The sequence below is a fragment of the Mchenga conophoros genome, linkage group LG20 (genome assembly GCF_057382185.1).
Source record: "Mchenga conophoros isolate Kocher_MC1m ecotype Shallow Benthic linkage group LG20, M_conophoros_male_GT1.1, whole genome shotgun sequence".
NCBI classification, from domain to species: Eukaryota; Metazoa; Chordata; class Actinopteri; order Cichliformes; family Cichlidae; genus Mchenga; species Mchenga conophoros.
The window spans coordinates 35,288,927-35,315,391 of NC_140545.1; the positions used below are offsets into that span (position 1 = coordinate 35,288,927).

At 43.7% G+C, this 26,465-nt stretch overlaps 2 protein-coding genes across 6 annotated transcripts; both read right to left on the bottom strand.

Annotated features, from left to right (window-relative positions):
- Positions 1–1,493: 1,493 nt before the first annotated feature.
- Positions 1,494–4,006, bottom strand: LOC146551299 (C-type Lectin CRL-like). Its single transcript, XM_085259117.1, has 3 exons — positions 3,635–4,006; positions 1,968–2,059; positions 1,494–1,801 (listed from the first exon to the last, which is right to left on the bottom strand). The coding sequence occupies exons 1-3, from the start codon at positions 3,933–3,935 to the stop codon at positions 1,676–1,678; spliced, it is 519 nt and encodes a 172-aa protein (XP_085115243.1). The 5' UTR covers positions 3,936–4,006; the 3' UTR covers positions 1,494–1,675.
- A 5,177-nt stretch (positions 4,007–9,183) lies between these two features.
- Positions 9,184–25,924, bottom strand: LOC146551300 (C-type mannose receptor 2-like). Of its 5 annotated transcripts, none has more exons than XM_085259112.1 (7): positions 25,351–25,924; positions 21,074–23,328; positions 16,852–17,042; positions 15,287–15,506; positions 14,822–15,157; positions 12,399–12,493; positions 9,184–10,103 (listed from the first exon to the last, which is right to left on the bottom strand). In XM_085259112.1, exons 2-7 carry the CDS (start codon positions 21,114–21,116, stop codon positions 9,969–9,971), a joined length of 1,020 nt encoding a protein of 339 aa, XP_085115238.1. In that variant the 5' UTR covers positions 21,117–23,328; positions 25,351–25,924; the 3' UTR covers positions 9,184–9,968. The 5 variants fall into 5 exon arrangements, with proteins under 5 accessions (XP_085115238.1, XP_085115239.1, XP_085115241.1 ...); XM_085259113.1 differs by having other exon boundaries at positions 21,074–23,331; XM_085259115.1 differs by lacking the exon at positions 21,074–23,328.
- Between the last annotated feature and the right edge of the window lie 541 nt (positions 25,925–26,465).

Here is a 26,465-nt window from a genome sequence, read left to right on the forward strand (position 1 = left end):
TATATTTGGCGATAGAAACATGGAATTTCTCTCTAGCGTCATGATCAAGCTTTCAGTCCAAGTTCAACATTTTAGTTAATTTTTTTGTTTGTAAGTTATATTATAATTATTACCTAGTTTCAGATTTCCTGCGCTCCTGTCTTTCCTCTATTTGTCTCTTAAGTCTGTATTTCTTTGTTAGACCTGCTGTTACTTCCTGTTTTACTTTGTTACCCTCTCGTCTCCTCTGCTGGCAGTGACGACGCACCGGATGGGGAGGGCGACAACCCACAGTTATTCCTGGAGACCACCCAAGCCATTTCAGAGCGTGGCAGTGTCCCACGGCAGAATGGGCTTGACGCCAGCCTTGCCGGGGACCTTTGGAGACATCTGATGGGACATTTTGGATCGCTTGGGCCTTTCCCAGGAAAACCGCTGCCGGCGGTTCTGGGGTTGTTGGATGACAGCAGAGGACCAGACACTGTTTGTGGAAGGGTGTCCCAGAAAAATGGCAGATCCTGGGCCAGTAAAAAATGAGATTCAGTACATCCTGGACCTTAGACAAAGCTGCACACAATTGGGAAGGTTGTCACTGAAAAATGTGCTCCAGGCCCAGAAATGTCAGCAGGGCCTCTGCAACAGAGTGGCAAATTTCACCAGGAGATAAACTACTTGTATTACTGCCTTCTTCAAGCTCAAAGTTAGTCACCAAGTGGCAAAGACCCTTTGTGGTCACATGGTGAGTGGGCAACATACAGACAGGGGTGGAGCCACACAGATATATCACCTTCATCTCCTGAAAGCATGTAGAGAGGCCAAAACCACTTCTCTGGTCTAGTGTCCTGGTGAAGGAGAGAGATGAGCTGGGGCCACAGATGCCAAGGTTACCTGAGCATGAAAGCCAAATCTTCCAGAGAGAACTGGCTGAAATGCTGAAAATAGTTCTTATAGTTCTTGTAGTGAAGAAAGGTAGGTCTATATGCTTCTGTGTCAACTACTGCAAGCTAGATTCCCTTGTCTGCAAATTCCAAGGAAAAAACAGCGTGAGGTTTGGACCTGTTTGTCAAACTTTCGTTTGGCTTGTTCCCAGCGCCTCATGGACCATGTGCTCTGTGCCCACGCTGCAAAGCTTCTTAACTGAAACACAGGGCTGGGTGCCGTTTTGTCCCAGCAGGTACGGGGGATCGCCACCTGATCCTGTACACCGGCTGGAAACTGACAGGGCAGGAGAGGAACTACAGCACAGTGGAGAAAGAGTGCCTGGCAATCCGGCCGGCGGTGGACTGTCGTCGTTCGTTCCTCTCACACCCAGACTGATGTGACTGTGTCAGAGGCAGAACTGAGGTCTAGTACAGCTGCATCAGCAACTACGATCAGATCAGCTCATTACAGCGTTCGTTATAGAAATATACGGGAGTTCAAGGTTCAAGGTTCTGTATTCGTTTTATTATTATTATTATTTCATATAAAATCTTAATGTTCTTTTTTATATTCACAGAAACAGCAGTCCAGGCTTCTTTCACCAACACCTCAAAAACATGTTGCTCAAAGTCCTGCTTATTCTTTATTTAGCAGTGACCGTTTCATTTTAAATAAGAAAGTAGAGTTTACACAAATTAGAGAACTAAAGAATAATCTTTTTTAAAAGGACAAAGCAGAAAGAAATGTTTCATAACCAAAATTGGTAAAGCTTGTCTTATACAGATGGTTTCGTTTCCTTGTTTCCTTCTTCATCCTTGTGGAAGACTTCTCCTTCTGGCTGCTTCCTCCAGCTCAGTGCGAGATCTCCAGCGACTCCCTGGTCCTTCAGCGTCTGTTTGAGCTGGGACACAAAAATGTGATTTGCAGAATATGACATAGACAAAATTATTCACTAATATTTGCTATTCACTCTTTTTTGCTGCTGCATAAGTTTGTTGTTATTAGGTATATGAAAGTTAAAGCAGCTTAAGGTTTGTTTCACAATAACGCTGGAGGTGACCAGTTACCTGTTTCAGCATGGCTTCCATCACATCATCGTCATTCAGATCCAGACTGTTTTTCTCCAGCCTCAATCTCACCACTTGCTTGTAGGTAGGTGCTGATTAAAGAACGAGGGATACTCAGGGTTAGAAAACAAAGGATGGACAGCTTACGTCACCTGCTTTTCCTGCTGCCCTGAGTTTAGTTCAGGGTGTCAAACTCATTTCACATGGCGGGCCACATACAGCCTCCTTTAAGATAAACTCTCCTTTCTGTCAGTGACAAAGAAAGAAATCGGCCATCGTTTTTCTGACGCTCCAGATGTTGATCTTGCTGCTTTGACTTCCCATTTAAAGAGTTCGATCACAAATCTCAGAGTAAAAGTTGATTCTGCACTTTGACGGTCACGTAAACGAGGTGGTGAAACAGCACCTCAGACGCTTATCGAAGGTTAAGCCCTTTATTTTCAAGCGTGACTTGGAAAGTGTTATTCACGCCTTTATTACTTCACGTTTGGATCATTGCATTTCTCTTTCAATGGGGGTTGGGCAGGACACTTTGTCACGCTTGCAACTAGTGCAAAATGCCGCAGCACGATTTTTAACTGGCAGAAGGAAATTCGACCACATGGCTCCGGTTTTGGCCTCTCTACATTGGCTTCCAATTGAATTAAGGATCTGTTTTAAAGTCCTTTTATTGATTTTTAAATCTCTAAATGGTCTGGCACCTGTTTGCTTGTCTGATTTGTTGAGGCCTCATGTCCCCATTCGCTCGCTTCGGTCAGCTGAGCAACTGCTGCTTTCGGTCCCAAAGTCACGGCTACAACTTGGAGGAGGCCGAGCGTTCTCTGTTGCTGCTCCAATGCTTTGGAATAGCTTCCCTCTCCATATCAGACAGGCTCCATCAGTGCCAGGTTTTAAGTCCAGATTAAAAAACTATTTTTATTCGCTGGCTTTTAACTCTGTGGGTGACTTTTAAATTGAAAAGTGTGGGGTAAGAAATAAAGCAACCTCAGTTTCACAGCCTGATCTCACAGTGCAGCAAATCTGTTGTATCATTACTTTTGCTTCTTTATGGATGGTGTTTAACGTCGGTCTGGAGTGCAGCGTGTGAGGCTCTGAGGTACACGCAGTGTTGCCAACTCAGTAAGGAAAATCGCTATTGGCTGTCCTAAAAGTCGCTAGAAGTCGCTGAATGACGTCATCGCCCAATTTGCATAATTGGTCATGCTAATCTAATGGTAACCTATGTTGATGGAGAGAGAAATAACATCGTGCAAGAGACATAAAGTGAGTAAAAAAGTCCTAAATGCATTTAGAGTTTATTTAGAACTACAAATTAAATTTCTTTTAGCAATTATTGTTTTTTTTAATGTCACAATTCCAACCCTGCTCCTTTACCCGGGCTTGTGCAGGTGCGTCCGCCTCCTCTGCACTGCACCGCAGGCCACGCCCCGCCACAAACATGTAATTAAATTCAAAACTGAAGACTACCTCGATGTTAAATCTAATATTGTGCTTAAATAAAAATAGTAAGTAGACTGAACTCAGTTTTATCAGCTTAAGTCAGTTACCGGTGGTTTTCGTTCAAAAAGCTGAGCAACTCAGTTTATTTGTGTTGGCCTAAATTAGAGAAATGAGGTAAGCTGGAAATTTTGCTGTTCACTGGTGGAAAGTAACAAAGTGCAGCTTACCACTGTAGCAGATAAATGCTGTTTTTCGATCACAGTTCCAGTCCTCCCATACTCCAGCTGGAAAGAGTCCTGCCGCACAAACCTTACTCCCTGTGCTTAAATCAGGTTGAGTTGGGTTCCAGTTTCTAAACGTGGAGTTACTACCATCTGTCCACTTCCAGGAGTCTCTGAAAAGGCCGATCCAGGCGGATTGCCCTGCAGGTAGCACTTCTGTTACTCTCTGGTTCTCAGACATGTTTCTCACACTGGCCAGGTCTGTGTGATGGGCTCTGCAGTAGCTCTGAGCCTCCGTCCATGTCATGAAATTGTTGATGAAGACAAATGTCACGTTCAGTCCTGAAAACAGACCAAAGTGAAGTGTTCTGAAGAACAATGTAGATCCCCGAAACACAACAGCTCCGGTTGCAGATGAAAATGCTGCTGACATTTAGCATTCTGCTTATGTAAAACTGGACGGTTCTCCAAGTGTGTAAAATCAGAGCACGGCGCTCTGCAGTCAGTTCATTGTTGAGCCTTATAACTAACCTTCATTTACAAAATCAGTATAATGACGCTCATGTGTGAGTTCAATAAGGAAGATCTTGCGGTCGCAAATTTTGAAGCCATCATGATAACCTTCTCCCGCTGACGATGTGGGGACCCAACTTTTTTAGCTCCGATTAAAATCAAGACACTCAAAAAGACTCTGGAAAAGAGTCGAATCCTTGGGTCAGAGTTTAATACTCTGAATCAAATGAACAGCAGGAAAAATACATACAGACATTTAGCAAGAGAATTACAAAGCAGAAAGCCAGCAAAGCAAAACCCCGGGTGTACAGCTTTAAGCACAGACGGCAGAGCAACAGCAGAGGGGGAAAGTGCTGGGGTGTCCTCTGGTCCCCTAATATATACGGACCAGTATCCCCGCCCCCTGCTGCTGGGTAACTTACCCACCCGTCCTCCAGCCAGACACAGCTGACACTGAGTCTCATCACCATTAAGCTCCCGTGTTTCACAGTGACGATGCTGAATGTGGGAGACAGAAGTACAAACAGAGAACAGGGAAAGCTTCAACATTCATGGGTGCGACGGCCATTTTTGTCTCCTCTGTCATTTTTTTTCGGTCTCCCTCTTCAGTGTCCAGTGCTGTGGACAGGCCTCCATGGACACCCAAAAAAAGTCACAGCGTCGCCTCAGCTGAAACCTACTAATACACATAAGGTTAAACTAATTCAAACAGCATGGTACAAAAAACAGAAACGCTAATATTTATTGCACTGCAAGTTCAGCTCACAGTAGTTTATTGTTTCTGCAGCAATCGTGGCGCGATGAGGAGGACGCTCAGCTGATGGTCGATGCAGGTCAGACTTTAGCACCCGATGTCGCTTTGAAACTAAAGAACAGGCATGTGTCGGCTTGTGCAGCTAGTTTCAAAACACAAATGTCCTCAAAGATTTGTAAATAAATATAAATGTGTTACAGATGTTCTGCACTCACAGTCAGCTGTTCTAGTGCGTCACTGACCGACTTCTGCCTCTGCTGCTTGCGTCTGCTGTCTCAGACATATTTGCACTCTTTCATAATTGTGACTCCGAGTCTCCTGTGTTTGTATAGTTGTAATAGTGTAATCACTCCAGACCTTTTCCATCTGTCACGTTTCTTTGTAGCCACTTAGAGGGTTTTTGCGCTGATATTTGAGTTCTTTTGAAAATCATTTTGCATCTACATGCAGTTATTTTCTTTGCAGCTAAATGAGTATGAGCCTCGTTTTATTTTGCTGTAGTACTGTAGTCCAGTGTAACATATGTGGTAGTGCCATCATTCTCTGGCTGTCAGTCTGTGTCACTCCTGTACTGCATATTTATATTATTTGTGCACTTTTACAGAGCTGGTTTTAATCTTGTTACACTGTGTATACTGACTAGAAAGGCTTTCAATTCAATTCCGTTTTTCTTTCCCTTCTTGTTGCAGTTGTTTTGTGTCTGAAGTTTTCTTGAGAAGCTTTTTCATTTGATTTACTTCAGTCACATCCCCTACAGCCCTCTGTGGGTTGCAGGCCTGTTCAATAGTTCACACAGGCAGTCATTAGAGCGCCTGTAACATCTCCTCCTATGGCAGAATCAGAAAGCCGTGAAAAAGATATTCTCTTTTCCAAACACAAAGGCAAACAGTAGAAAGCAGCACAGAGTGAAAGAGTCTGATAGAGGGAGGGTTAAAAGAGCGACGTACACAACAGAAATACAATCAGACAAGTTTATTTTAATAGAAGAACAGAAATGCTGCAGCACACACACATGAAGGGTGAGTCTGTGTGCAGCTCTGCAGAGCACCAGGACCAGAAATAGGCTGAGAGCACTACGAGCATTTAGCGATGAATATTTCAACCACTCTCTCACTTTGAAAGTCTGGTCTCTCATAACCACCACTCCACCTTCTGTCCCTGCTTTCACTTCTTTAAACTTTTAATCCACAATCTTTAAGTTCACATCTTTGTTACTTTCTCCACAGGCCTGCCCACCACACCCACTCAAACCCATGTCCATTGCTGCTCTCCATCTGGTCCTCTCTTTGGAAACACAATGCAGCAGATGTGGGAGCAATAATCAAATATATGATGGATTCACATGCATTCATAAAGAAAACTTTACCTGGTGATGTGATTGCTTCTTGAAAGTCCTATTCTGACTGCACGTGCATGTGAGATTTATAAACTGGAAAAATCTTATTGGCTTTGTGTTGAGGAAACCAGGGCGATGCTAACAAGAATGTTAGATAGAAAGACTGGCGTGGATCAAACACACACACATTTCTCATGCCAGCGTCAGGGGCCACTGTCACTTAAAAATACACACCAGCCTGCCACGTACAGGTTGAAAGTTTCAAGACTCCCTAAAACACATTTTCCTTGATTTGAGCCTCAGTGATGCAGGTCAGAAAAGTACAACAGTATCAACTTTCATTTTTGTATTGTTTGGGTCACTGAAAATTACATTTAAAATATTGTTGCTGTCATCAAAACTGGTCACTACCCTTACATATAAACGTTTATATACTGAACAGTATGTAAAGGTTGTTACATACGGTGGTCCCTCGTTTATCACGGGAGCTACGTTCTGAAAATAACCTGCGATGGGTGAAATCTGCAAAGTAGCCAGCTTTATTTTTTACAGTTATTATGGATGTTTTAACCGCAGTGGTTCACCTTTCGCTGTGCTGAAAACGATGTTGCACTTTTTACCCTTCACAGTTGAAAAAGACTAGAAATAAATGTTTTTCTTCTTTTGCATTTTATCAATAAATGTAGTGAAAAGTCAGCGAGCACCTGTGAAACCTCATGCTGCGTTAACTTAAATTACATTTGCCATTGAACAAAACTAAACTAAACTAAAGTACTGATGTGGATGAACACAGAACAGGAGGAGTAACGACAGCCTGTCGTACTCTTACCACAGAGATTGTTTTCACATCTGGAGGTTTTCGGGGCATCTGGAGCACAAATCGCCTTTAACATACGGCCGCACTCCTTCATAGTTCCCTCTGAACACACGTACACAAAATATCACACAAATCCAAATCAGACGAACAGAATCAACTTTGGGGGATTTCCTGAATGATTGAATAAACTGTTTAGTTTTAGTCTTAGAGTCATTTTCCAACAGAACTAACACGAAGCACCATTGATGTATAAGTGTATTATACTGTATTGTCTACATTATTGTGAGATAATTTTTTTTAATAGAAGCCACATTTAATGACGTCTCTGCCTTCAGTCAAACATAAAGTGTCATTATTACTACAGTCCACAAGAGGGAGCACTTGTTGTAGTATTGTGCAGCAGTAACACTGGAAGGAGTCGTGGTACTGACGCTGGGTAGTAGTTACAGACGAGGAAGGAGACTCTGTCCCAGTCCAGTCCCTCCATAGTGTCACAGAGATGGAAGGCACAGCCCACTCTGTGTGTGTCTGCCCACACCATCTGTAACACACACGCACAGTTTAAACTGAGTGGATCTGCCACATTCTACACAAGCTTTGGACAATGTCCTCTGCAGTGGATTTTAAATAAAAATATCAGGATGTGATTGAAGTGACTCTCAGCTTTAATTCGAGGAGTTTAACAAAAGTGTCGAACTGTTTAGGAACTACAGTCATTTTAGTCGTATTCCCATTACTGAGAAGTAACCGGACAGTTGATTGATATTTAAAGTCGTTCTCAGTTTGGATATGCATTTCTGCAGATAAATGATGTTAGGATGATTCCAAGTGTTGAACACCTTTTTTGGTGCCACTGGAACAGCTCAAACTTAAAGACATGCTGGTCTGCTTAGCAGAAAACAAAGCAGCAAACTTGTGAAACTCAAAAACGACAACAGGAGCTTCTACAACAGCCCGCACACATAATTCCTGTATCAGAATCCTGAGAGAGATTCTGATGGACCAGAGCACATCCTTCATGTCAGCCAGTTTTGAATTACTGGGTATGAAGTCTATTTGGGCTAAAGTGTATCACCCACAGACTGATGGTCTGGTGGAGCATCTGAATAAGGCTTTCACTGATTAATGATGATGAACATGATTGGAACCAATGTATAGATCCTGTTTTTTTCACTGCGTTTATTAAATTTCCTGTTTGGCAGGAAGCCACATGGGGTTCTGGACCTACAAATATAAAACTGGGAGTGCCAAGCTCCAAAAAAACGGAATTCAGCACGTAATGGACAAAACTTCACGCTTTGGGTCAACTGTCATGTGAAAAAGGGTGCCTTAGGGTGTGTGGTGCTGACCCCCCAGTACTGTACATCAGCCAGTACATCAGCGGATGAGCCACGCTACAGCACTGTAGAGAAGTGCTTAGCTAACAAGTGGGCGGCCAACACCCTGTATTATTTCGTGGCTCAAGAGTTGGGAGTTTGTCTTGTAATCAGAAGGTTGCCGGCTCGAGCCCCGGCTCCAACAGTCTCGGTCGTTGTGTCCTTGGGTGAGACACTTCACCCGTTGCCTACTGGTGGTGGTCAGAGGGCCCGGTGGCGCCAGTGTCCGGCAGCCTCGCCTCTGTCAGTGCGCCCCAGGGTGGCTGTGGCTACACTGTAGCTGCCATCACCAGTGTGTGTGAACGGATGGATGATTGTGTATAGTGTAAAAGCGCTTTGGGATCCTTAGGACCAAGTAAGGCGCTATACAAATACAGACCATTTACCCTTTTTTTTTACCATTTCCTCCTGAGATCCCCATTCACCCACTCTTTGGAACATTCACCCCTGCAGTGGCACAACAAATGTCAACAAATATCCACACCGTGACCACCTGTCGGTATCTGGCTCAAGGGTAGCAAAGTTAGTGGGAGTAAAGTTAGTGGGAGTAAAGTTAGGCCAGACTGCTTGCTGCCCTAATTTGGGCTTTGGGGTTTTCCAAACAGGCCTGATTATTACATATTTTGATGTATTTGAAAGATGTGGACAGATCACTCAGAAGTATTTTCTTCAACTTTCAATATTTTTTTTACAAAATTCAAGAAAGTGTTAATCCCACTGATAAAGTAAATCCAAAACAAAAAGGGCTTTACAACAAGATGACAGACTTTTGTTTTATTTTTATCTCAATATTGTTTTAATTTACACGGAGGGCCGTGGAAGCTTTGCAGTTCACATGTTTTTTGACCAGTAAAGCTGACTTTGAATACAGTCAGACTAACCAAACAGCAGGAAGTAAAACTAACATGAAACGTGAAAAGAAAAATCAACTTTCAATTTTAAACAGGAAATAAACCAGAGAAGTAACACAGACTGAATACTGACACTTAGGCTACGTCTACACTAATCTGGATACATTTGAAAATGGGCGTCTGAAAACGCTCGGCGTCCACTCTATCGTTTTCAATCGTTTCTGAACAGTTGTTCATCCACACTGAAAACGCCGTCTCAGTGTGGACAGAAGGCCAAAACGGAGAGAAAAAGATGCGCCTTTAAACGAAAATGTATTAGTGTGGACGTGGCCTCGATAAGATGCCTGAGTAGAGAACAACGAAGTGCTGAGATATTTACACAGACACGAGAGGCACAGCCACAGATACATGAAAGAAACCTTGAACTCCTACTTACAGACATAAACCAGAACACAGGAACTTAAACGCATCAATAACCATAACATGAAAACAAAACTTAAGTCTCAGTGAGGTCCTAATAAATAAACTTTACTACTACAATCTACCAGAATAAAGATGAATCCAGAAACACACAAACAAATCAAACTCCTAAATGCAGAATAACAGTAAAACAAGAACACCAACACGTTTATTACTATAATGTGCTCTATGAAAAAACCCAACACCAAACCACACATGAGCCCTGATCAACATTTAAAACTCATTTTTACAGGTCGTGATCTTCTTGGTTTGCTTTTCATCCCTGAGGAAGACCTCCCCGTCCGACTGCTTCCTCCAGCTCAGTCTGATGTCTCCTTTTACGCCCTTGTTCTTCAGCTTCTGTTTGAACTGAAACACACAAAAAGTGCTTTTCTGAATATCATTTAGACAAAACTCTTCACTAAAAGCTCGTTATGCTTACTGCTCTGCTTTGCAAGGATGCAGGATCACACATCTATAACTGATTTAACCCTGTACATTGTTCCAGTGTTTGTGGACAGCTTATACATTTCTTGATTGGTAAATAAAGGCAGGCAGTATTCAGAGGACTACAGTTTGAGGTAATAGAGGTAATGAATTATTCAGTCAGGTGATGTCTGTTCCCTTATTATTCCATAACAAATTAAAACGATAAAACAGTCTCAAAGTAATCATTCATTACTTTGAGTTACTTTTTACATTCATTACTTTGGGTAAGTAATGAATGTAAAAAGTAACTCTTTGAATAACATTTCTAAAAGCTATTTTTGTGCAAACTGACTGAACCTTGTGCTCTATTAGTGCATTACTGTAATAATATTGTTTGCAGATTTAAACACCTGATTTTAACCAGATGTCAGCAGATGTTTTATGTTGCCCTGGCTGATTTCCATCCTCGACACCGACAGTATTTGCTGTCTTTATACGAGACTGTGCACCACTCACACACAGTTCTTTATTTTAAGTCCATCACAGTTCAGAAAAGTAACCTGTTTGTCTGCACTAACCTGCAGAGGATTTTCATGCAGCCTTTAAATAACGTACATGTAAGCTTTAAATGAGCAGTCGTTCCCTTTAAAGTTAAGCTCGTTTCCTCTCCCTTCCTGTCTTTCTTATCTTTCTCCATCTCTGACTGAAGTTAGCTGCTTCTTTTCTCTCCCTGTGACATGCAGCAGCTGGACCTTTAGTTAGCAACGCACTCTGAGACAAACAGCACACTCACAGGTTGTGTGTTTGCTGAGCTGATAGAAACAAATTACCCAACACTTGCTCCCTTTATTCTTGCCACTCTTTTGTAGGGCGAGCCAGAAGCACCACAACCGAAACTTGCAGACATCCGTTCTGGTGTGGTGTGAAAAAAACAAATCCCCAGCAACATCCGCTGGGATTGAGAGGATTGCCTTTCATGTGTCACTGTTCAAACTCAAATCGGTTTGATGTGTGAAGGCTCACAGCGGCGTAACACAAAACTCTCCTCAAATACATTTGTCTTTATTGAACATAAGCAACCAACTGCTGGTCAGTGTTTATTCACACCTCCCCCAAAAAGCTCTCAGTATCAGGTGAAGATCAAACTGAGGGGCAGACAGCAGTAAAGAGGTGAGTGGGGCCAAAAAATGAGGCAGCTTCAAAATAATTACTTATGAACAGTGTTGGTCAAGTTACTTGAAAAAAGTAATCAGTAACTAATTACTGATAACTTTCCCAAAAAAGTAATCCCGTTACTTTACTGATGACTTATTTCCAAAAGTAATTAATTACTTAGTTACTTGTTAAAAACACGATTTACAACCTGTATAGGTGATAAAGCGATAGATCTTTCAGCCCAATTCTACTTTTTCTACATAATCCATCATACAAAATGTAATCAAATGGAAAAGTCTCTTTTTAAAACTTGTTTTATTAGTTTTAATCTTTTAACTTTATGCATCAAGCAAAAATTTAATTATATGCGACATTCTCTGACTGGAAGAAATTAGTTTAACATTTAAACCTATTTTCTGCACATTCCAGCTCATAAAATAAAATATTTTTTGTGTTTACACTCACTCTTTCAAATAGATGCAAGTAAAACACAGCAGAAAATAAATTAAGTCAAAGACTCAGCGGTCCTGTTGCTCTATTTTCACCTGTAAAGCAGGAGTGGGGCAGGCGGAGGGTTACCCTGGTGCAGGTGTGGAAGAATCCGCGAGTTTCTCTGAGTTTCCCATTACCTCGTAGCTACTCGGTGCTTGTTGGAAGTTTAGGGTTTTTTTTCGCTGTAAAAAGAAGTTTTCTTCCCACGCACAGCGGACACTAATGTTTTTGTCACTTTTTATGGAATCAAACTCAAAGTAAGGTCAGTACTTCCACGCTTTGAACGCGCACGCTCATACTCTCTCTGCACTCGATATATGATCCATTGTTGATCAGCACACAGCTGTTGTCACCAACGTCGCACTCGCTTACGTCACTGTCATGAGACATTCTCGCAAAAAAAAATCACAGTTTTAGTAACGCAGTAACGCAGCGTTCCTACAGGAAAGTAACGGTAATCTAATTACCGTTTTTGCATTAGTAATCCCTTACTTTACTTGTTAATTGAAAAAAGTAATCAGATTACAGTAATGCGTTACCCCAGAACTAGTTTTACCCCTGCACTGAAATCATGAGCTGTATAATTACCTGTTCCAGCATGGCTTCCATCACTGCAGGGTCATTCAGATCCTGATTGTTGTTTTTCTCCAGCCTCAATCTCACCACTTGCTTGTAGGTAGGTGCTGATTAAAGAACGAGGGATACTCAGGGTTAGAAAACAAAGGATGGACAGCTTACGTCACCTGCTTTTCCTGCTGCCCTGAGTTTAGTTCAGGGTGTCAAACTCATTTCACATGGCGGGCCACATACAGCCTCCTTTCAGATAAACTCTCCTTTCTGTCAGTGACAAAGAAAGAAATCGCTCATCGTTTTTCTGACGCTCCAGATGTTGATCTTGCCGCTTTGACTTCCCATTTAAAGAGTTCGATCACAAATCTCAGAGTAAAAGTTGATTCTGCACTTTGACGGTCACGTAAACGAGGTGGTGAAACAGCACCTCAGACGCTTATCGAAGGTTAAGCCCTTTATTTTCAAGCGTGACTTGGAAAGTGTTATTCACGCCTTTATTACTTCACGTTTGGATCATTGCATTTCTCTTTCAATGGGGGTTGGGCAGGACACTTTGTCACGCTTGCAACTAGTGCAAAATGCCGCAGCACGATTTTTAACTGGCAGAAGGAAATTCGACCACATGGCTCCGGTTTTGGCCTCTCTACATTGGCTTCCAATTGAATTAAGGATCTGTTTTAAAGTCCTTTTATTGATTTTTAAATCTCTAAACGGTCTGGCACCTGTTTGCTTGTCTGATTTGTTGAGGCCTCATGTCCCCATTCGCTCGCTTCGGTCAGCTGAGCAACTGCTGCTTTCGGTCCCAAAGTCACGGCTACAACTTGGAGGAGGCCGAGCGTTCTCTGTTGCTGCTCCAATGCTTTGGAATAGCTTCCCTCTCCATATCAGACAGGCTCCATCAGTGCCAGGTTTTAAGTCCAGATTAAAAAACTATTTTTATTCGCTGGCTTTTAACTCTGTGGGTGACTTTTAAATTGATTTTGTTGCTATGTCTGATTTTTGCTATTTTATTACTATATTTGTATTTGTATTGTACAGCACAAGTGCCAATGATGATGATGATCCAGCTGTTTTCACGGTTGTTGCAGTCATGTTGGCAGACAACGGCCGACAGGATATCAAACAGGTTTGATTTTCTATGACTAAATGACTGATGATCGGGAGCTGGTCGTGAGGTCTTAATCGTGACCCCACGTACACAACATGATGCACGACACACGATTAAGGCGAAACTCGGGCCGATCCCCAAAAAGCTCAAAATGGACCAAAAACCACACAGTGGATGCCCAGCTAAAGTTTCACAAAGTAATTTACATGGAAGCTTTCATACACATCACACGGTGTTTGAGAGTACGTGATTAAGGGAGCATTTGCATGGATTCAAAACCTTGTAAAGCAGGAGATGCAAAGCAGCTTCTTCCCAGCTTTTTCACCAGGTGTGTGGAGTGGCAGGGTGACTTTCCCCTGCCTGTATTGAATACTGCTGTTTTAATAGTTTGATGATTTGATGGACTGCCTCTACTGCATCTTCCTAACGGACTGAAACATTGTGCATGTTACTATAAATTGTTACTTAACTTACTTTGAAAAATTCTGGTCAAAAGGACTGAGTGTAACTAAAGGTTAAGGCATAAAACCAGCATATTATACAGAAATCTAAATTAATTCCAAATTATTCTCAGACACTACACTGTGATTGTGATTGGTGGGAGCCCCCCCCCCCAGGGTAAAGAAGTGTGGGGTAAGAAATAAAGCAACCTCAGTTTCACAGCCTGATCTCACAGTGCAGCAAATCTGTTGTATCATTACTTTTGCTTCTTTATGGATGGTGTTTAACGTCGGTCTGGAGTGCAGCGTGTGAGGCTCTGAGGTACACGCAGTGTTGCCAACTCAGTAAGGAAAATCGCTATTGGCTGTCCTAAAAGTCGCTAGAAGTCGCTGAATGACGTCATCGCCCAATTTGCATAATTGGTCATGCTAATCTAATGGTAACCTATGTTGATGGAGAGAGAAATAACATCGTGCAAGAGACATAAAGTGAGTAAAAAAGTCCTAAATGCATTTAGAGTTTATTTAGAACTACAAATTAAATTTCTTTTAGCAATTATTGTTTTTTTTAATGTCACAATTCCAACCCTGCTCCTTTACCCGGGCTTGTGCAGGTGCGTCCGCCTCCTCTGCACTGCACCGCAGGCCACGCCCCGCCACAAACATGTAATTAAATTCAAAACTGAAGACTACCTCGATGTTAAATCTAATATTGTGCTTAAATAAAAATAGTAAGTAGACTGAACTCAGTTTTATCAGCTTAAGTCAGTTACCGGTGGTTTTCGTTCAAAAAGCTGAGCAACTCAGTTTATTTGTGTTGGCCTAAATTAGAGAAATGAGGTAAGCTGGAAATTTTGCTGTTCACTGGTGGAAAGTAACAAAGTGCAGCTTACCACTGTAGCAGATAAATGCTGTTTTTCGATCACAGTTCCAGTCCTCCCATACTCCAGCTGGAAAGAGTCCTGCCGCACAAACCTTACTCCCTGTGCTTAAATCAGGTTGACCTGGGTTCCAGTATATAAACATGGAGTTACTATCATCTGTCCACTTCCAGGAGTCTCTGAAAAGGCCGATCCAGGCGGATTGCCCTGCAGGTAGCACTTCTGTTACTCTCTGGTTCTCAGACATGTTTCTCACACTGGCCAGGTCTGTGTGATGGGCTCTGCAGTAGCTCTGAGCCTCCGTCCATGTCATGAAATTGTTGATGAAGACAAATGTCACGTTCAGTCCTGAAAACAGACCAAAGTGAAGTGTTGTGAAGAACAATGTAGATCCCCGAAACACAACAGCTCCGGTTGCAGATGAAAATGCTGCTGACTTCTACATTTAAAAAACATTTTATTAATTAAAACTCTCACCTGTGACATCAGAACAAATGGCGTTAAATTTACTGCCACATCTGTCATTATTCCATAATCCAGTCTCATGTAACTTAGCACAGTGTTCGTTCCCTAACCAGTTGTCCGGTTGTCCAGGCTCCCAGTTTCTGAACGTAGCCTCATCATTTTTGTAGAAATCTGTGTCTGACATCGACCACCTCCAGCCGTTAATGTCACCATACATCCCAATCCAGGCTCGCTGCAAGCAATAATTAAATTGTGTTGACTAAAACGATATGACCTACATTCCTGTCTTAGAAATGAAGCCTGAACTGAGAGCTCTCATTTTTCTTTGGAATCATTCAGTTTGAGCTGGACCGAGAGGAGATCTGGTCACCTGGTGCAGTAATTACCCAGTCACACCTGTAGTTACGTGGTCAGTGGCATGTTATGTCGACAGACTCAATCCCCAATGGACCCCCTGCAATGGTAAAGTTAGGCTGTGTGTGGACTGTGTTGAGGGTGAGCTTTGGGGGGGAGTGGCCTGTGTCCAAAAAACTGAAAACTGTTTTGTTTTACACCCACGTACAGATTAAACACAAAATTACACACAAGGGAAGGAGCCCGAGTTAGTGCATGAGGTTGAACGGTACCGGCTGAGTATAGTTGGGATCACCTCAACGCATGTCTTGGGCTCTGGAACCAGTCTCCTGGAGAGGTGCTGGACTTAATCTGGAGTTGCCCCTGGTGAAAGGCGGCGAGCTGGGGTGGGTATCTAGCTTGCAGCATGTATGTAGGGGTTTCTCCCAGTGGACAAGAGGGTTCTTTCCCTGCGCCTTCAGGTCAGCGAATGGTTCCTAACTGTTGTCTGCACTTATGCACCGAATGATGGATCAGAGTACCCAGCCTTCTTGGAGACCTCTGAAACAATAAGCTCCGTTGGAGCAGCCTTTCAACGCCGACACGAACCCGACGTATCAGCCAGAGGTCCCTTTGCTACGGTTCAGAGCCGCGGACCTGTTTTATATACGCGAGGAATAGTTTTCTATACGAGATCGCTGCAAAAAGTGCAGCCTTACCTAATGTCCACCTACTGTTACTCATTTATATTAAGATTAAACATCTAGTTGGTGTTGGTGTGGAGAGTAGCCTTCAGTATTCTGTAATCTGTAGTGGAGTACATTTTAAAAGTAACTGTCCCAACACTGCACAGAGATGATGACTTGACCAAAAACATAATGGACTACTGGGACGTTCAAGTAAAAGCACGAACACAAATCAGAAAACTTAATCCAACGATAGGTGAACATTTATCTGCAAAATAATTTTATTTTTGAGACAATTTTTCAATAATACATTTTTATGTGCACTGAGGTGTTTTCATGGTGTTTTATTGCTTTTTTACCCAAAGGAATGATCTGAAAAGTCGTTTTCAGGCAATAGAAAACATATTTTTTGTAATATAGCAGATTCTTTTTAACTATAGTGCAGAAAAGTGACGACATCCATGCCTACCATGCCACTGATACATACAAACACATTAACTCCCACCTGTGGCTTACATATATCAATTTAATTTAAAAAGAGGATAAAAGTGTACTCACATTTTTGTATTGTGCGTAGTTCATTTTACTTGAGTCTGCCATGCTCTGCAGGATCTTCACATCCTCCATGTTTTCTAAGGTGGCCAGGTCTGTGTATCTCTCCCTGCAGTAACTCAGAGCATCAGTCCAGTTCTTCCAGTCATAAACAAAATGGTACTGACGCTTAACATATGAGGAGCCTGAACACAGCCCTGCAGATATAGATGTGAATACTGATTTTACATTTATGCTTAAAACAAAAGAAATCCATCTTAACTTTGTCATTATATTTTAATGTAATAATATCTACTTTTATGTGCAGTAAAATAACTTAGAATTTTAATGTTTCGAGTATATAATGATTTAACAATTTGGTGCAAACTATGATTCTGTTTTCAGCACAGCAATGAAAGAGAAAAGTATTGTACAGCTAACATAATAGTTCCTAAAGGTTTCACAGTGCTGATGTTGCATTAAAGAAAAGTGGAAATGATAAAAACACATTAAAATACTCGCCTGATGCAGCTACGATAAACAGAAAAACCTTTTCCATACTTGTCTGCTTCGTGTTCCTTACCCGACTGAACGTGCAACTGATCTTTCAGCTTGTCTCATGCAAAGTGATTATAGGGAAAATATTTGCATCTTTGCATCTGCCTGCATCTTTGGTTAATGAGGTTCTACTAAAGCCCGTGTTTGGTGAAGAGTGAGGCTTTTGTGAGTCTTGCTTGTTCACAGGTGCAATGACGTCACAGGTGTACCTGATACACACTCCAGTGAATCACCTCAAAACAAACTGAAGCAATCTGATAAAAACAAAATGTAACTTTTATAGCAAATATAAGTATGTTCTACTTTTAGCTTCAGATGAACAAAAAAAAGGTTTTTAGATTTTAAAAGTAAAGTAAGACGTAAAAAATATGTTTGACGTGTGGCAGCAAGTAGCACATTTCTTCTTTTTCTTTGAGATGTTCCTTTAGGGGTTACTGTAACATAAGAGTGTTTATTATTCCCAGAGCTGGTAAGTTGTCATGGTGGATGATTTGCCTCCACCCTGTCTCCACCTCCTCTTCTGTCACATCAACCCTTTGCATGTCTGGTTTTCCTGCATCTATAAATATTTTCTTCTGTTCCTCTTTTCTGACCCGTTTATCTAGAAGAAGCTTTAACATGTAAATAAAAAAAGGTGCGGCACTACTGCTGCTAATATATTTTCAGCTGATCTTCACAGTGTCCCTGTGTGCATGCACATGTGTTGTGAGCCTTCGTGTTCAGTTTTGCCATCGTGTGTAACTTTGTAATTTCAGATTATCCTGTTGAATTGAGATGAGATTATTGGCTGTGAAAATTGTGTACATCACTGTTCGTTGTATGCTACTGATGACGGTCATTCCTGTATATACATAAACTTTCCCATTGGTTGGTTTTTATCTCTGCTTTGGTGATTTATCTTAGGGTGACCAACTGTCCTAGGAGAACTGTGTTCCCAGGGGAACACAGCCAGCAACTGCAGGTGAAGCTTGGGATGTGACCGGTCCATCCCCAAAGCCGGAGCCACCCCGAACTGTTCACAGACGGGGGGCTGGCAGCCTAGCCTGCGTAAGTGGAGGGCTGAGCAAGGCGATGACCCGAAGGTCCACCCCCAGCACCGTCACCACGTGCTTGTCTGTAGACAGAGGAGCCTCAAGAGTGAACTCGCAATGAGACACTCGAGGTCAGACACATAGTCCCAGCTACTGGGCATCCCCGTGCTGGCCGTCTAAGTCCATGACACACAGGCCAAGCACCAACAGGGAGCCAGCATCGCAGGCTGGGGGACACTCACTCACTTGCTGAGGCATCAGACACAGCGAGGACCGACCGGCGGGCAAGCCGGCAAATGCGGCAACACGCCAGGAGAACACAGCCTGCAGTTGCAGCAGCCTATATGCCAGACAGAGACTGGCCAAGGAGGCTGGAGAACACACATTCGCTGGCTGACGTATCAGACACAGCGAGGCCCGGCTAACATGTAACGGGCGAACCGCCTGCAGGGAGCCTGACGCTGCGGGTTGGAGAACACTCACTTGCCGGCTGGCGTATCAGAGACAGCGAGGCCCGGCTCGCTGTGTCTGAGGGAACACAGACAGGAGCCGCAGCAGCTGATATGCCAGAGAGAACCCAGCTAAAAAAGGCTGGAGAACGCACACTCGCCGCAGCGAGGCCCAACTGGCGCGTAAGCAGGCGAATGCGGGCAACACGCCAGGGGGAGACAGCCCGGAGCAGCAGTGCAGCCAGGGACGTGACACGCCGGGAGTAGCAGCTCACTGGGCGGGCCCCTCCGGCCACGGGGACCCGCAGCATGTAGACAACGTGCCAGGCAGTGAGCCAGCGCCGCAGGCCGGAGAACTGTCAACCGCAAGCCGAGCCAAGCATCATAAGCATCAACCTCCTGACAATCAAACCTCCACCAACCCAGGCCTCAAGAAGGCAAGCCCACGGGAGGGAACGCTGTGGGAGGGGCCCGCAATCAGGCGACCCAGACATGGGTTCACTCGTCCGGGTCCCACTCCAGTGGTAGCCAGAGAGGATGGAAGCTTCTTCAACATCCACCTCACGATAATCAACCCCCACCAGCCCGGGCCTCACAGAGGCGGGGCCATGGGAGTGAACGCTGCAGCCACCATCCTCACATAGCCTGAGGCTATGTGAGGATTGGAGCAGACCCCCTGTGCCCTGTGCCCAGCCCGCCTGCAGCCCTATAGCGGGAGCGACAAAATGGCCACCAGCAGAGCATAAGTAACCCTCACACCCCTGTAGGGCACGCCGCCCTGCCCAGGGAAGGTCCAAAGGGGCAACCAGGGACCGGGGGGAGGCAACGGGGGAGGGGCCAAAGGCAACTACTTCCGCCATGCACGGCAGCATCCAAATGCGCGCAGGGGATCATAAACGCCAAGAGGCAGGGCACACACGGCCTGCAACCAGGCAGCAGCGGCACCTAAGACAGTGGGCACTGAGGTTGCGTGATAGCATCAACCTTGAGGTCCACTCTACTAGATGGCACCTCAGGAAGGGCTAATTCCCACACCCGGCATGCTCCAAGCAAGAGCTGAAGGGACCCATCTCGCCCGACACTGTACCTGGGGACCAGCAGGGGGCAGACCAGGGACAGGTGGGCAACACCAGAGGAGAGGATGGACGCTTCGTGTGGGCCGCCATACTTCTGCTACCAAGCAAGGGGCCTTACGAAAGGCAGATTGAAATTTATCAAGAATGTTATGTCCATCTAGAACAACCGTGAGTTGCTTGGCCACAACCTTTTCTAAAATCTTGGCAACAAAAGGCAATTTTGAGATGGGTCTGTGGCTGGAAAGCAAAGAAGCAAATAAGCATCAGGTTTGGGTTTTTTTAAAGTGGGTGAATGACAGCACTAAGTGTGACGTCATCCCCGAGCTGCTGCTTTGTGAGTTGTTGTTCTGCGCTCACAGACAGGACACACAGCATGCAGCAGCGCACCTGGTGATGTTTAAAATATGCCAAAGTGCAGCTGCAGCTTTTCAGATGAACTGCAAAAGAAATTTCCCTCGTACTGTCCCGGTACTGGTCATTTTTCTCATACAGATGAGGCCTTATTTCTGTACCATTATTTAATTCCAGAGGTCTTTAAGTTATTTTTTTGCCCTTGCTGACGTGTAAAAGACGATGTGACATTTTTGTTTCACCGTTCATTAACCGCACAGGGAAGGCATCGTTTAAATAGGTTAAAATTTTCTTTAAGCAAATGTTACACACTGAAGGACGACAGGGTTCATTCAGGTGCACATGAAGATTTATTGCACTGAAACACAGCAAAACAATTCAGTGTTACTGGCGGCTTCCATTGTGATAACTGGCCTGCGTTACTTTTGTGGCATTACGTGTAATGGCCACGTATTAATCAGCCCTTAACACACAGAGAAAATGACCAGTACACAATAGACAACATAACATGTACTGGCTGGTCTATTTCCTATAACTTTAACTGAAACCCGCTAACAGTTTCCTTTCACCTTACTGATGGAACAACACGGTTACAGAGATTAATGCAGGAGGCTAACATGACTTAGCTAGCGCACAAATGTTACTAGGATTACCCACAGATAACGTGAAACAACTCCCTTATTCGCTCACATTAAACACCATATAAACAAGAATTACACTCCAAACATGTTAAATAAGCATCAACTTTACATAAATGTATGTAGTTCTCGTATATTGCTCTCACCTGAAAAACAGCAAAACAATTCAGTGTTACTGGCGGCTTCCATTGTAATAACTGGCCTGCGTTACTTTTGTGAAGGATTATTTTGCCAGTTACCCGTTTGGCTGAGCCGCCACTGCCACCTACTGGCGAAACTAAATACCGCCCTCACATCACATCAGGTGGGAGCAAATGAGCTTTTCGCTCTGTGTTATGATGCAAACTATTGTCACAACAAATAGCAAAAAAATGATGATGGGGGGTGGGCACGAACACATAAGGAACACATCTGAGACTTGTTCTTAATGCTCAAAATACTCAGGGCGCCACACAAACATTATTGTTAAAGTTCTTCATGACTGGGCCAAGTGTCCTCTTTTTTGGAAATCAAAATATGGTCACCCTAGTTTATCTTATTTCTGTGTACACATGATTGAAAACCACAACCAGTATAACTAAGTCGCAGACTCACAACAGAATTAGAAAAACAGGCCTTTAAATAAACGGTCAGTGCAATCTACAAACAGAGCAGAAGTTGCCAGAAATGATCCACCATTGGCTGTCCTGAGGTGCGGTGCCTGCCTTTCAGTGGTCACCTGATCGTCACACCCATGCACACGCACGTGTGGCTCATCACAGCTGATAAACACTGACCATACTTAAGGCCTGGTTGGAGTGGTGCTCCTCGCTGGAGCTTTGTACTCACTAGTGTTGAGCCCGGCTTAGTGTCTTCTTGATCTCCCTGTGAGTCTGACATCTAACTCCATCTCCTTGTATAGACCTCCCTGGGTCTGAACCTGTCTTCCCTGGACCCTTTCCAGTTGAGCGTGAGTGAGAGTGACTGTACATTGTGGAGTGTGACCGTGTGTTTCCCTTTTACCAGCCAGTTATGTGTTGTGGTTGTTGTAACATCTGCTGCCCTCTTGGCCTTTTTAACCTCAATGTGCTTTTTATTTCAATAAATAAAGGATAATTAACTAAAAATGAAATGAGTAAGATTCAGTGTTAATCAGGGAAACACATGTTGTACTGATAATTTTGCAATAAAACAGCAGTTTATTTTGATCAGTTTGTTGCAAAACACCCCCAAACCAATTTTAGCATTCTACAGTGAGTGGGTGTACTATTATTATTGCTCTTATAGTAGAAAAGTAGAGAGCGCCACATACAGTGGATGCAAAAGTATTCGGCCCCTTGAACTTTCCCACATTTTGTCACATTACAGCCACAAACATGAATCAGTTTTATTGGAATTCCAGGTGAAAGACCAACACAAAGTGGTGCACACGTGAGAAGTGGAACGAAAATCAGACATGATTCCAAACATGTTTTACAAATAAATAACTGCAAAGTGGGGTGTGCGTAATTATTCAGCCCCCTGAGTCAATACTTTGTAGAACCACCTGCAATTACAGCTGCCAGTCTTTTAGGGTCTGTCTCTACCAGCTTTGCACATCTACAGACTGAAATCTTTGCCCATTCTTCTTTGCAAAACAGCTCCAGCTCAGTCAGATTAGATGGACAGCGTTTGTGAACAGCAGTTTTCAGATCTTGCCACAGATTCTCGATTGGATTTAGATCTGGACTTTGACTGGGCCAGTCTAACACATGGATATGTTTTCTTTTAAACCATCCCAGTGTTGCCCTGGCTTTATGTTCAGGGTGGTTGTCCTGCTGGAAGGTGAACCTCCGCCCCAGTCTCAAGTCTTCTGCAGACTCCAAGAGGTTTTCTTCCAAGACTGTCCTGTATTTGGCTCCATCCATCTTCCCATCAACTCTGACCAGCTTCCCTGTCCCTGCTGAAGAGAAGCCCCCCCAGAGCATGATGCTGCCACCACCATATCTGACAGTGGGGATGGTGTGTTCAGAGTGATGTGCAGTGTTAGTTTTCCACACAATCTCTCCATGCAAATGAGATTGGGTTTTAACTACTTGCTCTTTATGGCCCCTCAGGCTTGTGAAAAATAACCGTCTGAACTGAGTAGTCTGGGTGTCTCGTGCACATTCTTACATAGTCAGGATTAAGAGAAGATCTCTTAGTGAAACATTCACAGCACTTCAGCTCACGTCTAGATTCTGGAAGTGCAACCAGCTCAAACGTTTTTCTGGGCTCGCAGATCAAATCAAAGATTAGCCTCGGAGTGTCAGGTCTTCATCTTCAGCAGACATCAGACCAGCAGCTCTCTGAAGCTGTATTTGACCCATGCATGAAGTGCCTGATGAGGCTGTTTGAAGTTAATCCAGCACATTTCCAACCACAGCTTCTCTGCCTGAACGCGCTGCTGACAAATACAAGACCACAAATTAATTTTGTTAATCAAGTTATTAAGTAACAACAATGAAAACACCACCAAACAGTCTACAGGCGCACTAACAACTCTGAAAAGGTTACACTTGTTTCTCCCTGGTTTTACAAACCTCCAATTAATAATGAACAAGTTCTCATGTAAACACCACCATAATGGCTTTAAGTGAAGCACACATTCATAGCATTGCATGTGTAAATATAACTTATTTATAGGAATGAAAAGAACAAAGCATGCTTCATTTCAGGACACACACAGCACTGAGACGTTCTCTGCAGAGATGAGATAACCTGCTGGACGTGACCTCAGCTGATCTCTGCAAATCAGGCCTTTGCTTCAGCACAGCAGTGAGACTGGAGCCACTGTGGGTAAAACACTCGTGACAGCCTGCTTGGAGTTTGTCAAACTGCATTTAAAGGACAAAGTGCAAAGAGATTTGTTGATTTGATGAGACACAAACTCCCAGGCACTGATCATCACTCAGTGAACCCACTGGTGCAGCTAAGCACGGTGGAGGCATCATCATGCTATAGGGGTGCGTCTCAGCAGCACAAACACAGAGACCTGAGTGGGTTCACCTTTCAGTACCACAGAGACCTGGAGTAAACCAACCAGACAACACTGGAGTGCCTTCAGCTGCAGCGTCACAGGTAAAGTCCAGACTTTACACCCAGAGCCTCAGTGCACCCAGCACAGGCAGCATTTTAAAGGTTTACGTAGCCATAGTTAACAGTCCTGCTGTCAAACTTAGTGTTAAGTTAAAGGTTAAGCTTGGCCAATGACATTACCCTGATTTATTAAACTTTTGATTCCACAGTCGTCCCGAATTTACAAAGACTTAAACCTGGCGATTAAAGAATAAAGTCTTCAGAGAAGTGTCTTGATGCATCTCAACCATCCAGGAAAGCAAATCTCCAAAAGTTGATTCTGTTCATTGGACGTAGCGTTTTGTGGGAGAAACGTTTCTGAAGGAACTGAAGGACCAACGGGCTTGGAGGTCAAACCTCCCAGCCCGTTGGTCCTTCAGTGGGCTGTTTCAGTCATTATGCAAATGTACTGTTTATAAGACTGGGGAAACCTGCAGACAGCTGAGACTGAAGAAGTCACCTGGGTGAGTGATGAAACGTTTCTCCCACAAAACGCTACGTCCAGATGAACAGAATCAACTTTTGGAGATCTTCAGAGACGTGTTTTTGCAGCCACGGGCTTCACCTCCTGCTGACCATCAGAGAGACTACAAGGCACATCTACAGTAGCCTCAGTTTTTAGACACAGAAATCATCTTTCATACTAAGGTTCTGAGGTTCTGCGAGGAGAATAAGATACACTTCTTACCCAAAATACTGGAAACTACCACTGCTGCTAGAGAAGCTTCTACAAAAGACTAAATTAGTTTTAGAATACTTTTTAAACGGCAAACAGGAGTGTTTGATTTTTACATAATATTAATAATAATAATAGAATTGCAAGAAGCAAGAAACACTGACTGAGACTCATTGAAAAAGATGTGAGTGTAAAGTGAAGGGATGTGAATACTTTATGAATCCTGGACGTGTGTGTGCAGCTCACTCACTGCTTTTCTTTCTGCCTCCTCATCCTTTACAGAAACACACACACACACACACACACACACACACACACACACACACACACACACACACACACACACACACACACACACACAGTCAGATAACAGCCTTTAGCCTTCAGTCATCAGAGCTTCTCTCTCAGCTATTGTCTGGGTTCATTCGTAATATCTGGGTTAGGGATTTGTGTACATGTGCGTGTGAGCAGGAGTGTGTGTGTGTGCATACAGTAAAGGTGTGTGTCTACATCTCCACAGTGATATAACAGAGAGCAGGTCATCCCAGCAGCCATCACATCTCATTTACCCACCCTCCTCCTCCTCCTCGTTCTCCTCTCTTTCTCACCCCCCTCTTTGTTTATCACTCTCTCTCTCTCAGACCCAAAACACACCTGCAGAAGCTCACTCACCTTGGTCCGAGTGAGACGGCAACCCATTCTGCCTTTGCCCTCGGACAGGTCAGAGTTAGGAGGAGCAGAGAGCAGAAAATGGTGAGTATGACAGGAAAAGAAAAGGAATAAGATGCAGAGATCAGATGAAAGAAACTGCAGAGGAGAGGAAGGAAAAGGGCAGAAGAGGGTTCAAAAGCATGAGAACGAAAGACAGCGAGAGAATAGAAAGAAAGAGAGAGAGAGAGAGAGTTTGTTGAGCCTCGTCCGCCCACCAGCTCACATCTCCAAACTCTGAAAACCCACAATCCCTGGCTAATCAGCTGTCCTCCTGTGCTGCTGAGGAAACTACAGCTCCCATGATGCTGCGGTGTAAACAGCAGCAGCAGCAGTCGGTGGGAAGCAGGTCCATCGCATTAAACCCCTCTCTCCTCAGGAATGAGAAATAATCATGGGCGAGCAAACTGCAGCAGGAGCAGCACAAAGCGGGACGAGCGAGACAGAGGAGAATGAATGAAAGAGAGAGAGAGCGGTACATGTAAAGAACAGAGCTGTCTTCATCTGACTGCTTCTTCCCTTTCTCTCTGTGTTCTTCTCTCTCTCTGCAGCTCGGCTCCTGCTGGCCAATCACAGTGGCTGGATGCAGGAGGAGGGAAACATTTGCTCTGATTGGTCGAAGGAAGCGTCAGCTGAAGCATCCATTCAACGTTTTTCTCTCCCCTCTGCTCCTCGCTCTTTCTCTCGTTCTCTGTATTTTGTTGGTCTGTCCTTGTTTCACTCCCTCTTCTTCACACGGTGCTTTTTCTCTCATCCCCATCTGTCTCAGAAAGCCCACAGCATCGACTGTGTGTGTGTGTGTGTGTGTGTGTGTGTGTGTGTGTGTGTGTGTGTGTGTGTGTGTGTGTGTGACTCCACCAGACCCTTTTTAGCCTTCATAACGCACATGTTCAAAAATGAAAGTGCACTTTGATGTCCTGTAATATGGATGTTATTTAGCATGAAAGTACATTTTGCACAGCTTCGTTTCGAATGTTAAAGTTGCTGTTAAAATAAAAGCTGGACAGAGAACACAGTCCAATCCCGTTTGAACACTACACCTTAATCTAAAATATAATATAAATACATATATATTTATA

Excerpts from the sequence above, each read along its gene's own strand:
- LOC146551300 (XM_085259112.1), bottom strand. The coding sequence starts at position 21,116 with ATGGAAGCCGCCAGTAACACTGAATTGTTTTGCTGTTTTTCAG. Across the intron at positions 17,043-21,073 it reads ATTGTTTTGCTGTTTTTCAG|GGCTGTGTTCAGGCTCCTCA; the intron begins GTGAGAGCAATA and ends CTATATCTGCAG. Across the intron at positions 12,494-14,821 it reads AGCATTTATCTGCTACAGTG|CACCTACCTACAAGCAAGTG; the intron begins GTAAGCTGCACT and ends TTCTTTAATCAG.
- LOC146551299 (XM_085259117.1), bottom strand. The coding sequence starts at position 3,935 with ATGACATGGACGGAGGCTCAGAGCTACTGCAGAGCCCATCACACAGAC. Across the intron at positions 2,060-3,634 it reads AGCATTTATCTGCTACAGTG|CACCTACCTACAAGCAAGTG; the intron begins GTAAGCTGCACT and ends TTCTTTAATCAG. Across the intron at positions 1,802-1,967 it reads TGGAAGCCATGCTGAAACAG|CTCAAACAGACGCTGAAGGA; the intron begins GTAACTGGTCAC and ends TTTGTGTCCCAG.